General features: G+C 34.9%; 1 protein-coding gene and 1 pseudogene across 1 annotated transcript; both read right to left on the bottom strand.

Moving 5' to 3' along the window:
- Positions 1–2,190: 2,190 nt before the first annotated feature.
- LOC119542242 (olfactory receptor 6C2-like) lies at positions 2,191–3,129 on the bottom strand. The gene has a single exon (XM_037846830.1). It carries the CDS (start codon positions 3,127–3,129, stop codon positions 2,191–2,193), a length of 939 nt encoding a protein of 312 aa, XP_037702758.1.
- An 11,400-nt stretch (positions 3,130–14,529) lies between these two features.
- On the bottom strand, positions 14,530–15,161 carry LOC119542718 (annotated as a pseudogene).
- Between the last annotated feature and the right edge of the window lie 1,190 nt (positions 15,162–16,351).

Below are 16,351 nucleotides of genomic sequence, written 5' to 3'. Positions count from 1 at the left end.
GATCAGATTTGGGTATCAACCTGGAAGGACAATGAAGCCATTTGTAAATGGATTGAATAAATATCAGCACAGTGGAACATCATATTTGTCAAACGGTCTGCGAAAGGCCATGTAACCTCAACCAGGAAGGATCAGTGAATATTCTTATAATTTAGAATCTGATATCCTTAAAGGTCAGTGGCCAGGAATGCAACAGGCCCAGGGAGGAGGGAAAGCAGTACAATTATATGGATATGGTGAATCTAAATTATGGCAGAACATTGCTGGACAATAGCATTTATTGTTGTTCTCTAACAATAATAGCATGAATATAAAGTTAACATTGTCTTCCTTGGGATACAACTAGCTGAGATTAGACAAAAAAAAATGGAGAAATGCTACGTTGTTCCTATCGGGGGTGGGGTAGGATGAGGGCCACATGGGCATTTTTATACCTTGAAATCAGTTTCTATAAAAACCAGTAATATAATATTCCCAAACATTATGTCTATAAGCCTTATAAAATAAAATGCTGAAAAATGGTCTCAGGCCACTACCCTAGTTACTGGGAATATGTGATACAAGAGAAAAAGTCATTATTGTTGGTAAAGAATATGATATTATAATTTTAATTGATGTATGGTGTGTCAAGTATAACTTTAATCTCTCTGCCATAGCTATAAGGTACAACAAAAATTGGGTAAAAACAATATCAGAATTAAATGAAAACCAGACTTGCATGGATGATGTGATATTTGAAGCCTGCAAATAATGTAATACTACTGAAAAGAGATTGGCCAGAAAATCTGTAGGAAAATTACACACAATTAAATACCTCCATCAAAACATAAGTGGTTTTTAAAAATTCTTTGTATCATTATTTTAAAGACAGCTTTTAATTCAATCTTAAATTATCCTTATAAAGGATAAATTAAAGTATTTTTCTCAATTTTCAAGTAGCTCTTATTTGTATGTTTATGTTTAGTTTGCTAATTTCAAATGTGGAAAGTCTCTAATTCTGTAATTCCCAGCATAGGGTTTCATATTCCTTGGGGGAAACTATTTTATTGATCTATAATTCAGGAAAAAAATAAGATAAAATTATTTGTTATCTTTTTTGGCAGATAAGCAGATTTTTTTCTAATTTGAGTTTTCATTGGTTATGCAGCATTTGATGATCCACACTTTAGGTTTATGTACCAGTTCAAATTCCTCATATGCCATGGATCCTGAGACTTACTGCTGTTTCCATGTGTACATTAAAAATCCCAGCTTCTTGGTTACATAATGTAACAACGTCCTCACCCTTCCCTCCCATGCTCCATCTCTACCCATCCGTTTGTTTCCCTTTGGGATTGAACTTTTAAATTTCATCTTCAAAGGCATTTTGGGATTTGCCTTTTTTTTCCTATAAGCTCATTAATTCATTTAAATGGATATTTATTAATTTTTAGAACAGGAAGTGTTATTTTGTGATTTTTACTTTTACTTTATATTATTTTTCACCCTTTTAGTTGCTTTTACCTTAAATTTTCCTTATTATTTTGAAATAGAAATCATTGCTTTATATATTTGGTTTGGAGCAGGTTATTTGTTATAATAGCTAACTACTTTAAAATAAATTCCCAAATGGACGAGAGCTCAAAAAGAACAGAAATTTAATTTTTGCTCACATAAACAGTCCATGGATAGTCCAAAATAGTGGTGGTATGGTAGGGCTCCAAATAGTCCTTGGAAATCCATGCTTTCCTAATTTAGTGCATCCATCGACATGAAGCGTATGAAACAACCAGCCTACAGTTGGGGAAGAGGCATGGTGGATCACATACGGAATACTTCTATAACCCAGGTCTAAAATGGGACACATCACCTCCACACCTATTCTATGAGCTATAACTCATTTACAAAGCCACTTCTAACTTAAAAATGATTGGAAAATGTGGCCTTCTGTGTTTCCAAGGAGAAAAGCCAACATGTTTGGCAAACAGAAATTTCTGCCACATAATGAGAGCAAACATCTTTAAGAGTTTAGTCTTCATGGAGGGTAAAGAACGGATTAGTCACGGTTCATAGGAAGTAATTTTGAAGACAAAGGGAAAGTGTTAATATGACTGGAAATAAATTATATAGAGACAAATAGTGTTAGAAGCTTCAGGTTCCATGCCCATTCATTATCTAATTTAATTGAATTAGTCAACTTCCTTTTTTCCTTTAAGCCTTTGAGAGGAATGCAAGTTTTTTTATTAAGTAAATAGTAGCTTGCTTCACTTGCTTGTTTCTCAGTGTGTAAATAAAGGGATTCAACATTGGTGAAATAGAAGTAATAAGGAGTGAAATCCCTTTATTAATAGCCACCTCTTCCTTGGCTGAAGGTTTGACATAAATGAAGATGCAGCTACTATAAGTAATAGAAACAACAATCATGTGGGAGGAACAAGTGGAAAAGGCCTTTTTCTTCTGTTGAGCAGAGGGAAGTCTCAGAACTGTCCTAATAATATAAATGTAGGAAAGAGTTACACACATGAGGGTGATGATGAAAGTCAGCACAGCACATACTATAACCATCTGTTCTATCAGCCATGTGTCTGAACAAGAGATCTTCAGGATAGGAGATGCATCACAGCAAAAATGATCAATGACATTAGAGTCACAGAATTCCAGACCCACACCCAGACTGATTGGGGGGAGAATGATCATCAGTGCTGCTATCCAACAGAAAAGGATAAAGTTCTTGCATTCTTTGCTGTTCATGATGGTCGTGTAACGCAGCGGTTTGCAGATGGCCAAGTAACGATCATAGGACATTATGGCCAGGAGAAAAAATTCTGTTACTGCAAAGAGGTCTGTAAACAACAGCTGACTGGCACAAGCATCATAGGAAATGGACCTGTCTCCAGATGATATGCTATACAAGAATCTGGGAACACAAGCAGTTGTGAATGAAATCTCTAAGAAGGAGAAATTTTGGAGGAAAAGATACATAGGTGTTTTAAGGTGGGAGTCAACAAGAGTAAGGGTGATGATGGTTAGGTTTCCAGCTACACTCAATATATAGGAAAGAAATAGGAAAATAAAAAGGAGAATTTTCAGCTGAGGGTCATCTGTCAGTCCCATCAAGATGAAGGTTGTTAGTGCTGTTTGGTTTTTCATCCTTGGTTATTAACTTCTGCCCATTCTGCTTGAAACAGTATGAAAGACTTCATAAGAGGAATTTTGGAGTAGTGGTCAGCTTCTAAAATCAAGAAAGGTCAACCTGATAGGGATTCCTGTGCAATTGGTTAGTGGAGAGGCAAGTACATAACATGTACCAATGTTTGATCACCTTCTCTTTGTGCCATACACACTGACCATTCATATATCAATCACATATTTCATACTGAAGCTTCTAATGAATCTACAATCTACCTATAATGGGTGTCAGTTCAACAACTTATCATATAAACATTGTTGTGACAAAATGTACTCTTTCAAGAAGTTGCTTTTGAATCAACCATTCTGCTTTTCCCTGACTTCTATCTTCAAGTATGCTTCTAACAGACAGGTCTCAAAATAAAGTAACAATGATCTTTGTTAAGAAAATCCTAACATTCCAATTCACGTTTTATTATTCCCACTGTCCCCTATGGTTTTTCTTATTATAGCTCTTATGACTACAGTGTTAAATTGTGCTACCAAATTTGGTTTGAACATTATTGTGTCCCCCAAACCAAGCGTATTTCTATGGACACATTAAGTGTTCCTTAACAGTTTGTGAAAATAATTAAAGAATGAATATCATATTTGTCTTATAGACCAAGGACAAAGTATTACCTTTAAAATGCTTTAAAAATGGCCGTTAAGGAGAATTTGTTTTCTTTCCATGTGAGCCAATGATAAAAATTTGCTGACGTCTTTGAGACTGCTTTTAATGGCATGCAGGTATGAATCTGACTCTGCAATACACAGTCCCTGGAATCATACTTCCTGGTTTTACATTGCAACTTGTTCTTTTTGGCCTTAGTTTCCACAATAACATCTTGTTTATGGAATTATTATGAAAATTAATTGTGACAATCCATTACTGGGTGATAGTAAATTACAGCCTCTACCCCTACCTCTTTATCTCTTTAATTTTCTTCTTTCTCATCTTATTTTTGCTCCATAAATTGTTCTAATACTTATGCTAATGTTCATGGGCACTGAACAACGGCCACATGCTGACTGAGTTTTCTTTTCTGCATTCTTTATAAAGCAGGTAAATTTTGGTGCCTCTGAAAACCTGTTCAACCCCTCAGTGAGTTATTAGAGACAGAATTCAGGGACTCTGTAATTTTGGGCATGAAGCATTGGTTATTCTACATTTATCATCATTAAATAATTAATTACATAGACATCTATTTCCATTTGTAATTAAAGAGTCGGGTCTTCCAATTTTCCTCAAATTCAATCGTAGAAAGGGATCTCCCATGGGGAAATTCATTTGTCCTTTGAATTTTTTTCACTTATTTATTATAAACAACATCCCACAAAAATGCTAAAGGTCATTTCTATCAAGACAGAAACAAGTGCCACTTTGGTCTACTATAGATAGGAAAGGACCTTTGGTTTATAGGCACCTTCACAAGAAAGGGATACTAATCCAAGCACAGTGGAGAAATATGGTACCCTCTTAGAATCACATAGAAATTGACAGTCCTAAACCAAACTGAGCAATTGTTTAGCTGTTAGGGCTTCAGTATGGCAGCATAATTCAAATCATTGTCCCAAGTTCCAAAACTCTCCTCCCTTCCTGATCGTCAGTACTTAATTTTCTGTGATACCTGCATAGTGAGTGAATATTCTGACAAACTAATGGATTCAAATGTAAATTTTATTTAGTGCATTTCAAGTAATATTTACATTTATTATTAGCATAGGAATTGTGAATGAAGACATTGCAGTTTATTTGCTTTCTAACAAAGAATATGAAGTACCGTATCTTGGTATAAACATATATTGATTGGTGAGAGTAACCTTGTTGAGCAGGTTGCTTCCTCATATTATTCTGTTTCTGTGAGTATTTATTAATTCTTTCAAGACATGTCTCTTTGAGAACCTATGATATTACAGGTACTGTTATAGGTCCTGAGGATGAAAAGAATGAGCAAGAATATCTCTTTACTGATTCATGGAATAAATATTTCCAATGACTCCCACACCTTTCAGTTTAATTTTTGTAGGATAAAAAAATTAAAAAAATAACTATTTTTCTTTAGAGGTATCAATTACTTATTCTCATTCCTGATTTTTAGGCAGAGAAGTCTGATACTTTTCTCAGACTGAGGAAATAGAATGCTGAATGAATAACCTGAAATTACCGAACAAGGCATACTTACTGTTTGGAAGGCAATCATGGCTTTAGTTAACTCTGTAACTCTGATAGTCTCAAAGATGAAACTGAAAGTATAAAAGGAGTCAGATATGTGCCTTAATGCCCCTCTCATGAATCTGTACACATTAACTCACTATTTTTTGGAGTAGACAGTGCTCTCTAGGTTCTCAACATACAGGATTCACATTAGAGATCCTATTCTACTTTAAACCTTGAAAATCATTTCTTATATATCTCAATGAAGAAATAAAAATACATCTTTTTTAAATGTCTGAGACATTTAAGATGAATTTTGTAGTTCTAGAAGAGATGATTTCTGATTTTTCTATGCAAAGGTAAATTCTTGCACCGTGAAGTAAGATTAATGTTTTATTAGCTCAAGTCTCTTATGAATGTGCGGGAGCCATCTGCATAAATAAATAAAGAGTCCTTAGTGGCCAAAGTTCAAACATCACTAATGAACCTAACGTGAAATTTTGGCAAAATTCCTAATAAAGACAGCAGTGGGGACAGTGTCCTTGGAGACAATAAGATACAGTAATTGTATTAGACACATTCCAAGTGCATAACAATAATTGCCTGAGGAAAATACATATTTCTCACTAATCTTCAGATAATAGAAACAAAATTTAAAAGACAGGAAAAATGTTTAATGTCTGTATTTTCAGTGGGAAAATATAAAAATATACTTAATTTATATATTTGGAGTCAATTTCCAAGTCCATAAATTATAATATTTTTCCATTAATAAATATATATTTGTATCACAATGCAACACCAACATTGGCACTTTCTTTATCAAAGCATGCAAGCTGAAGAGGAAATTAAGTCTGCTAGCAAGATGGTGGTCACAATCACTTGTAACAGAGTAACAGAAGTAACATCCCAACAGCTTTATCATTTTCCATTGTTTAAAGGCAAGTCTCTAGTTAAGCCCTCGATCAAGAGGAGGGTATTACACAGGGGCATGAGTACCAGGATATAGGATTCATTAGAATCACTGGAAGCCATCTTAGTGTCTGTCTTTTACAGCTACAGACTATTTTTCTGGGTTCAAGTGCATACATATCTTAGATTGCAAGCATGATAGTTTAAGCAGAGGCCATACTATTTGTTCATGGTATTGGATGTCTAATGACAAACACAAAAGAAATCATGTCAATGTGTTGACTGGAATGTTTCAATCTAATAGTTAAGTGAAAATATATTTATCTGTTGCTGTAGTAAAGACAGGGGTGTATATGGTTGGAAAACTTGTAATGGAGAGTATCTGAAATTCATCAAAAGCAAGATCAACAAAGGATGAGTTTCCTGGGAAAAGGAAATTTCAGTCACCCAAACAAATATAAAGCTCAAGAAGATACCAGATGAAGGAAAATAGAACATGGATGGGGAGTGTGTGAATGGCATGATAAATTGCTTTATTAACCATCTCGATCTACTCAAACTCCCTTTTTTCCCAGGGAACTATAAAGAAGAAACAGAAAGCAACTGAGGCAGGCTGACATACCAATAGTCCTTTCCAGGGAATACTGAGCTGGCTAGATACAGTAATTCTGATAATAGATCTTAACCCTTTACCATACACACAAACACAAACACACACACACATACACATACACAAACCCCATAAAAAGAAATATACATTTGTGAAGGATAATATCATAGAAAAATGAATTTATAAAAATCATGTTATTTATTATGTAGTTAACTTTATAAGGTTTAATTTATATTCCATGAAAAGCACACATTTTAAATGCACATTTTGATAAGTTTTCACAAAGATATACACCTGAGTCACCTTCATACAATTGAGATATAGAACTTTTCCAACATCCTAGAGATTTACTTGTGCTCCTCTATAGTCAATTCCCAACCCTTGCCTTCAGTGATAACTGATCTGGCAAAGGATGATGGTATTGTTGTAGAAGAAAATATAATGATGGAAGTCTAATTATGGTACAGATGCAGATTTTAGACCCTAAAAACATTCTTCATCATGAGTGTATTTAAATATTTTTTGGCCTATCTCATTCAAGGATTGGTCCATAGTGTGAATTTTTATGAATCCAGGTCACTTCTCCGATGTAGAAGCCAAGGTAGGAAATATATCATCTTTCTATTCCCACCCCCACATCCAAATCCTGTACATGGAAACATAATCCTAAATCAGTTAATTGGATTCTTAAAACAGGTACTTCAAATTTTAAATGAGTAATATAGTAATGAGAGTGGTAAGATGCTAGATGAAGCAACAGCAACATCTAGCATAAGGGCTTGGTCCAACAGGAGAAGCATAAAGTGAAAGTTGAGTTTAGAAGTAACAAAACACTGGGCAGTATTTATAGTCTTCTGGATGGAATCTTGGTATTGCTTTATTTATCCCTACTCCCACCCACTCAGGACTTGTTCATCAAATTTACCAGAGTATTCATATTTTCCAGTACAGTCCTTTCCTGCTTACCTTATTCTATTTGTTAGCTTTTACTGCAGAAAAAAAAAAAATCCTAAAACTTAGTGGCTTAAACTAATAACTTTATTTGCTTACAATTTTGTGAATTGTCAACTTGATCATGGCTCAGCAGGGACAGCTCATCTTTATTCCTTGTGATGCTGGGTTCACTCACATTTTGTCAATTATTTGGTAGGTCAACTGCAGACTGGCTTGTTGCCTGGGATGTCACAGACATGCCTAGCTGCCATCTCCCAGCCCTTGCCTATCTCCCACTCTTCCCCTTTTCTACCATGTGCAGATATTTCAATATGTTTCCATTCCACAGCCCAAGGGGAGATTTTAGTTGTAAAGGAGTGGCCTGAACTTACCTTAAACTTGAAACCTGGGACTAGTAGCCTAGGTGCTTATCAGGGTGGGAACTCTCAGTGGCAGGACCCCCCTCCCCCTGGGATAGCACAGATTTGTCTCTCCTCTCTCAGGTGAAGTAGGTGAGCAGAGCTGCCATCCACTGACACTAACCCAAGCAGTTGGCTTCTCCAGGAGACAAGCCACAACGGAATTTTTCCCTTTGTGCTGTATAAAGTAAATAAACCAGTCATTTGCTGAAAGTCTCTGTTGTGCCTGAGCCTGTATTCCCACCATGTACTGTGCAGCAACTCACTCTACACTTGTCTTCTGTGGCCATATTCACGTGCCTAGTGGTTGGTGTTTGCTATGGGTAGGCTACATATTTCCAGTTCCCTAACCCAAGCATATTCATATAACAGTTGTGCTCCAAAATCAGCAAGAGGGAAGGCAAGTCCAAATTCTCAAGCATTTCCAAATCTGTTCTTGTAGCATGGTTGCTAATGCCATATTCACCAAAGTAAGTGGCATGGTGTTCTGGTTTGCTAAAGCTGCTGTTATGCAAAATACCAGAAATGGATTGGCTTTTATAAAGGGGATATTTTAGGTTACAAATTTATACTTCTAAGGCCATAAAAGTATCCAGCTAAGGCATCAACAAGAGGATACCTTCACTGAAGGAAGGCCAATGGTGTCTGGAACACCTCGGTCAGATGGGAAGGCACATGGCTGATGTCTGCTGCTCCTTTGCTCCTAGGTTCTGGTTTCAAAATGGCTTTCTCCAAAATGTCTCTGGGCTTCTATCTCTCCTGGTTTCTGTCTTTCAGCCTCTGCGCATCCTTGCTTGTTCTCCCATGGCATTTCTCTCTAAGCATCTGGGGATGATCTCGTAGCTTCTCTGGGGTGAAATCTGGGCTTCATCTCCTAGCTTAGCATCTCCAAACATCCTTCTGTCTGCATCTCCAAGCATCTGGGGTCTGTGTCAGCATTTAGCTTTTCCCAGGGCAAACTCTGAATTATATATCTTAGCTTCTCTCCAAAAGTCTCTCTCAGCTTCTCTGAGCTGCTCCTCTCTCCAGTGACCCAATTAAGATCTATCCTGAATGGGCAGGGTCCATACCTCCATGGAAATGATTTAATCGAAGATCTCACCAACAGTTGCATGAGTCACATCTCCATGGAATACCCAATCAAAAGTCTACACCCAACAAGAATGGATTAAAAGATCATGGCTTTTCTGGGGTCCATAACAGTTTCAGACTGGCATATGGCAAAGGTCAGAGACAATGTGCAAGGGACTATACAAAGACATTGATGCAGGGATGAAAGTCTCATTATCATTCATTACTGAAATGACCTATTATGATTTCTATTACAACCTCAGGAAATCTCAGAATAAGGTGAGATCATGTAGGTTAACAGGGCTTTTATTCTGCTAGAAATATTTAGTAGCAAGTGCTAGGTAATCTGTTTCCAATTGGTTGAAAAGAATAGAATCTCTTTGTTAATATGAAAGAAAAGGTTTGGTGGTAGGCCTGGCGCTAGGTATAATTTGATACAGGAATTCATGATGTCATTAATTCCTATACTCCATCCCCTCTCAGAGTGACTTTTATCCTCATGTTTCCTCCCTTCATGCTAGCATTAATGGTGACAGCAGTGCTATATAAAACATCCTTATGCAACACTATCTAGAAGAAAAGAAGCAGTCTGGTTTAGAGGTCTTCAAGAAAAATCAACATCTGCTCATTCTTACCAGGACACGGTCATTTTTAAACAAACCACAGCAGCTGGAGAAATAGAATATGCCAATGTTCAATTTGCTAGTGCTGCCATCATGTAAAATATCAGAAATGGATTGGCTTTTATAAGAGGAATTTATTATGTTACAAATTTACAGTTCTAATGCCATAAAAGTGTCCAAACTAAGGCATCAAAAGGGGATACCATAACTACAGAAGGGCCAATGGTATCTGTAATACCTCTGTCAGATGGGAAGGCACATGGCTGGCATCTAACATTCCTTTGCTCCCAGGCTGGTTTCAAACTGGCTTTCTCCAAAATATCTCTGGGGTTGTCTCTCTTAGCTTCTTTGGAGCAAACTCTGAGCTAGCACCTCCAAACATCTCCAAGTATCTCCAAACATCTCCAAGCATCTCCAAGTGTCAGCGTCAGTATCAACTCTTAGCTTCTCTCCAAAATGTTCCTCTCAGCTGCTCTGAGCTCCTTCTGTCTGTGAGCTCTTTTATAAGATTCCAATGATTTATTTATGACCCATCCTGAATGGGTGGGGTCCACACCTCCATGGAAATAATTTAGTCAAACATTTCCACCCTAATCAAGAGACTAACCAGTCTGCCCCCACAAGATTGCCTTAAAGAATATGGCTTTTGGAGAGACATAATATATCCAAACAGGAAAAGCCAAGTATATAATTCTAGATCACATCCTCTACTTTTGGAGTCAGTATTAACAGAAATATGAATTTATTCATCTAATTTTGTTTTGTCTAATATTGTTTACCATTAAAAGAGTTAAAAGATTGGAGCGGGAAAAAAATTGAACACAAAAATAAAAAACAAAAACAATGCATATTTACTACAGTGTATCTTTATTTTTATTCCATTTATTGAGATATATTCACATACCCTACAATCATCCACAGTGTATAATCAGTTGTTCACAGTACCATCATATAGTTGTGCATCCATCACCACAGTCAATTTTGAACATTTTCATTACTTCAAAAAATTAACATAAAAATAAAAATAAAAATACAAGTAAAACAGAACACCAAAAATATTCCACCCTCCATTCCCTCTATTATTCATTCAATTTTTGTCCCCATTTTTATACTCATCTGTCCATACACTAGATAAAAGGAGTTTGAGCCACAAGGTTTTCACAATCATAGTCACACCATGTAAGCTATATAATTATAAAATCATCTTCAAGAATCAAGGCTACTAGGCTGCAGTTCAACAGTTCCAGGTATTTCCTTCTAGGTATTCCAATACACGAAAAACTACAAAGGGATATTTATATAACACATAAGAATAACCTCCATAATGATCTCTCAACTCAGTGTATCCTTTTTGATAACTTGATTTCCACAGCACACTTTCTTCCCTACATATGCTTACAAAAATGCTCGGGGATATGTGGAATGAAATCTATAACTCTCAAAAGGCAAACAACTCAATTGCATATTCCTTCAAGTCCAGAATTATTAGATGATGTTGAAAAATTTTCATTAGTTGTAGAGTTAATTTCTCTTGGAGACGTAAGTTACTATTATATATGTTTAACCATATCCAATACACCAAGAATACAAAGGTGGAGAGAAAACAGGATAATGGAAATAAGATTTCCATTTGCCAAAATTGATAAAAATAATGCAATAATGATCATTAGTCCATAAGTTGTGTCATTTTCTAATGGAGAAGAAGAGCAAGGTTCAACTGCCCCACAACTGGAATTAATTATTTGATGGCCAATACAGAAGTCCATAGTTTTAAAATTTGGAAAAGACTCTTCTTTCTATCATTGAATACGCATATGCTTGAAATGGGAATTGAAAGTTTTCACCTCAAGTTTCTGTGAAAAAATTAACTGTTCAATTCTCAGAGATATAAGTATATGAGAAATGAGATTTTCCTGAGGAGTTGAGCATTTATGAGGTGAACAAGTTTGGTACTTCTTTGGCAATATAAGGCACTAAATTATAGGTTTTTTGCTAAAATGCATGCAATCATGAAAATTTTGCATTAGCCAAACTCACATATTCAAGATGACACGAGTTACTGAAAAAAGTAAAATTTGGGCCAAACAATTCTAATGAAAATACTAGCATACTTAAAAAAAAATGTTAAATTCCTAATAAATAAAGTAAATATGGGACTCTACCTTATATGGTAGTTTGATGGAAGGTTAAGAAATGATTGAAGATGCTGATTAGTGGGGATAAGAGCAAAATGCAGTAAGCACTTCCAAGACAACATATTGCCAAGCTGAGTCAGGAAGAAGAATGCTGTATATCATTATTATTTCACAATATTATATTACTCTATGATTTCCTACTTTTTACTGTAGTGGTGTTCTCTGCTGTTATTTGCTAATACAAAATGTTAATATGCTGGAAAAAATCACAAATAAACAACAACTCCCATATTATATTGACAATCTGTAGTCATTCACTAAGTGCTTATGAACTAATTCATTACAGAAGCATGCCTTATTTCTAGAAGAGAGAGGAATCTGGTCCATCAAATACTGTTATATCCCATGAGATTTTCAAGTCAGATTCTGAATTGAAACTGGGGACTTCTGACTTGTCATATCTGGCTCTTTCCTGGTGTTTTACTAGTACCATTCATTAATTTAAATACCCTATATTTGATTACCACCTGGAGCTAATTCAAATAATGACCAGGTGTAGGGAAGCATCTTTGATCTGCCTTTTGTTTCCAGGTTTTATCTCATCTACTCTTTCATAATTTGAAGTCATTTTCACCAGTTAGCTGTGCAGATGAAAGTGCATATAGAAATCATTTATTAGGGAAAAGGGCCTTTGTAATTTTACAGACTTCCATATTATTTCTTACTAGAATTCCTTCTTGTAGATTCGGTTTTCACTAACTTTAGTGTGCAATAAAAAGTTTGACAGACTACCAGGTTCACAGGAATTCTGAGAAATAATTTAATGTTCTTTCTTTTTATTTGAATCAGTTTAATGTTTTATTTTTCTCTATAAGATCATTTTGAAGGCTATGGAAAGCTACTTAGAAAAAGTCAAAGACCCTGAAATGTTTCCATTATGTTCCCAAATCCTGTAGCCTTGTTAGGCAGAAATCTTGAATTCTCAATATAAATCTAATGGCAGTTAAACCTGTTCATTACCACCATATAACAAGAATTTCTAAATTCCTCCTTCCTCACCTTGGTTTGGACAATTCCAAAATTTAAATGTCACTTCTTGCTGTCACTCTTGCTACTGATGACTTATGAATAGGAGACTTTTGTGTGCTAGTGACAAGAAAAAGAATTCTAAAGTGGAATAAGGAAATACATACATACATATACATATATAAACATGTGAATACATACACTTATCAGAAATAACTTGTTGGTTCAGCTCACATAACTAGTGGACTTATCTTCTCTCATTGTTTGATCCAGAGATCCATGATGGAATAAGGGTATTGCCTCTATCTCCCTGTGACTCACTTGAGCAACCACAATTCATTCATTCATAAACTCATTCAGCAAATATATTCTGAGTTTATCATGTGTATTACTGTGTTACTGTAGTACTTTGTACTCTATGTGAGGGAAAGGGATTTTAAAATATGTATCATTCTACCTTCACACATTTATGATCAACATAAAATTTTCATTTCATAAATGGCATAATCACTTATGTACTATCCAGCAAAATGCTTTAAAATATGGATAATCTTAATATCTTTCCATGATATGATCAAAGTATACATCGTTTGATAAGTACTACAACATATTCCACAATTCTTAACTGGCAACATTGCCAAAGAGATGTTCATTTTGTTGTTTTCAATCCTTTGCCATTAAAAATGGCCAACCATGAGCTGGGTTATAAATATATTTCCATGCTTATTGGCAATTATATTTATGGCATGAATTCCCAGATCTATGTTTTCCAGGTGAAAGGGTACATTCCTTTTGATAAATAATTGATTCCAAAGTTTTCAAACAAATTAAGCATGGAAATGATTGTTTTCCTGAATATTTGCTAATACTGGACTTCGACAAAATTGTTAACCTGGGTATACGCATGGATGGAATATATCTTGTGCAAGTATGTGATTAATAATGAAGTTTCACATCCTTTCCTATTGTTATAATTTCATTTCTTTGGGGAAATTAATTATCTTATTTTCTCTTGACATGATTATGTAGTTTGCCTTTTTATTGATTTATAAGACACTTCTCATATATTTCTGTTACTAACCATTTCCTATTAACTGTGCCACCAACCTATTCTTTATATTTCATCATTTTACTCTTGAGATTTTGAAGTTTGTTATTTAAATCTATCATTTTTTAAAATGGAAGCAGGAATTTATGTTTTTCTTAAGAATTAGTTCTCCACACTAATATTATAAAATCCTCTGGGAAAACCATTGAAAAGAAGGGGAAAGTGTGATTTAATCATGATAGGCTCTGATTAAAAGAGTAAAAGTTATATATTTTGCTTACCACAGAGCATTATTCAATAATTAATTATTCAAAAAAATGAATTGATGGGGGAATGATTAAATGGGTTAAATGGATATGTGGTCAACTTGATTGCTCTAGAAGCTATGGGATTACAAAGTTAGTTATCCTCTTTAGGAAAAACATTTGCTTCTTTTGACTTGATTTGTTAACTTAGGTATGCTTTACCTTGAAAGAAATGCAATTTTTTTGAGTGAGTAATTAAAGGCTTGTTTAAGTTGCTCAGAGTATATATGAAAGGATTCAACATTGGTGATATGGAAGAAATAAGTACTGACACCCTTTATTAATTCTTACCATGTCTTTTGCGGATGGTTTGATGTAAATGAAGATGCAGCTACCATAGGAGATGGATACCAGAATCATGTGGGAACAACAGATTGAAAAGGCCGTTTTCCTTTGTTGAACAGAAGGAAATTTTATAATTGTCTTTATGATATGTGTATGTATATATATATATATATATATATATATATGTAGGAGAGAATCACACATACAAGACTGATGATGAAGGTCAGTACTGCAAAAGCTGTAACCATTTGCTCAATTAACCATGTGTCTGAGCATGATATTTTCAGGATAGGAGATGCATCACAGCCAAAATGATCAATGAGATTAGAGTCACAGAATTCCAAATGAAGACCTAAGCTAAGTGGTGGGAGGAAAATCACAAATGCTGCCAGCCAACAGCAGATAATCTTTGTTTTGCACACTTTTTTTTCTCATGATTGTCATGTAATGCAAGGGTTTGCAGATAGCCACATAGCAATCATATGACATGATGGCCAAAAGAAAAAATTCAATTACCCCAAAAAGGTCTGTCAAAAAAGTTGAATGGCACATGCATTATAGGTAATTGTTCTGTCTGCAGTTGATAAACTGTACAGGAATCTTGGAACATAGGCTGTTGTGAATGAGATTTCTAAGAAAGAAATTCTGGAGGGAAAAATACATGGGGGTTTTAAGGTGGGGATCCACCAAAGTTAGGGTAATGATGGTCAGGGTTCTAGTCACACTATACATATAGGTGATAAATAGAAAAATAAAAGCAAAACCTGAAGCTGAGGCTTTTCTGTCAGTCTCAGAAGGATGAATGTTGTTATTGCTTGTGGTTCCTCATTAATGATTTGTGGCTTAAGACAAACCTACATATAAATGTTGCAGAGATTTGAACTGCAGAAATCTATGACAAAATCACTTAATGATGAACACTCTCTTATCTTTTCCTTTATTAACTCTCCTATAATTCCTTTTATTGAATTTAATTTTTGACCTCCTACCCTGAGTTGTGTATTTTAATTTGGTTACATTAAAATTATTTTTCTTATTATATTCTGTAGCCTGTGTATATGCTGCAACTATGTTTCTCCAACATATGAACCAAATTTAGCTTCATTCTTTTGCTTGAATATTTGGGGACTATTAAAATTCCAAAATAAAGTTTTAGCAAGAACCCAAACAAGGCATTTCAGTTATCTCTGCTATATATTTGTTTGTTTCTGGACTGTTTTTCAATTATTGGTTATATACTGTAAGGTCAAAACATGCTATGAAGCTACAACATTCAAATTTATAATATCACATGGCACTTCTAAGCTTTACTACCTACATCTTATATCTACACATAGAACAACACTGCATAGTACAATCTGGTGATTTTGCTGCACTTTTTTTTTTATCACATTTTGAGGCAATGTTATATACAATGAATTCATCATTGAAGAATATTATACTTTTGTGTTTTCAGTTAGTTTTGCTCAGATTGACACACATCTATATGATATATTATTGTACTACAGTACCTGGAAGAAAATGTCAAGATTAAGGTTGCTAACTATCTTCACCATTAATGCATTCTCCCCCTTCTTATTTCCTTCAAGTTCACACTCTTTGCTTCTGTTTCTATATCATGCTTTCATTTCTCAACCTGTTACTAACTTTTAATCTCATCAGTCTTTTAAACTGCTCCA

The sequence above is a fragment of the Choloepus didactylus genome, chromosome 8 (assembly GCF_015220235.1).
Source record: "Choloepus didactylus isolate mChoDid1 chromosome 8, mChoDid1.pri, whole genome shotgun sequence".
Lineage (NCBI taxonomy): Eukaryota > Metazoa > Chordata > Mammalia > Pilosa > Megalonychidae > Choloepus > Choloepus didactylus.
The sequence above is the reverse complement of the archived record's forward strand: the minus strand, read 5'-3'. Positions and strand labels throughout refer to the sequence as shown.

Coding starts and splice junctions, on each gene's coding strand:
- LOC119542242 (XM_037846830.1), bottom strand. CDS start 3,129: ATGAAAAACCAAACAGCACTAACAACCTTCATCTTGATGGGACTGACA.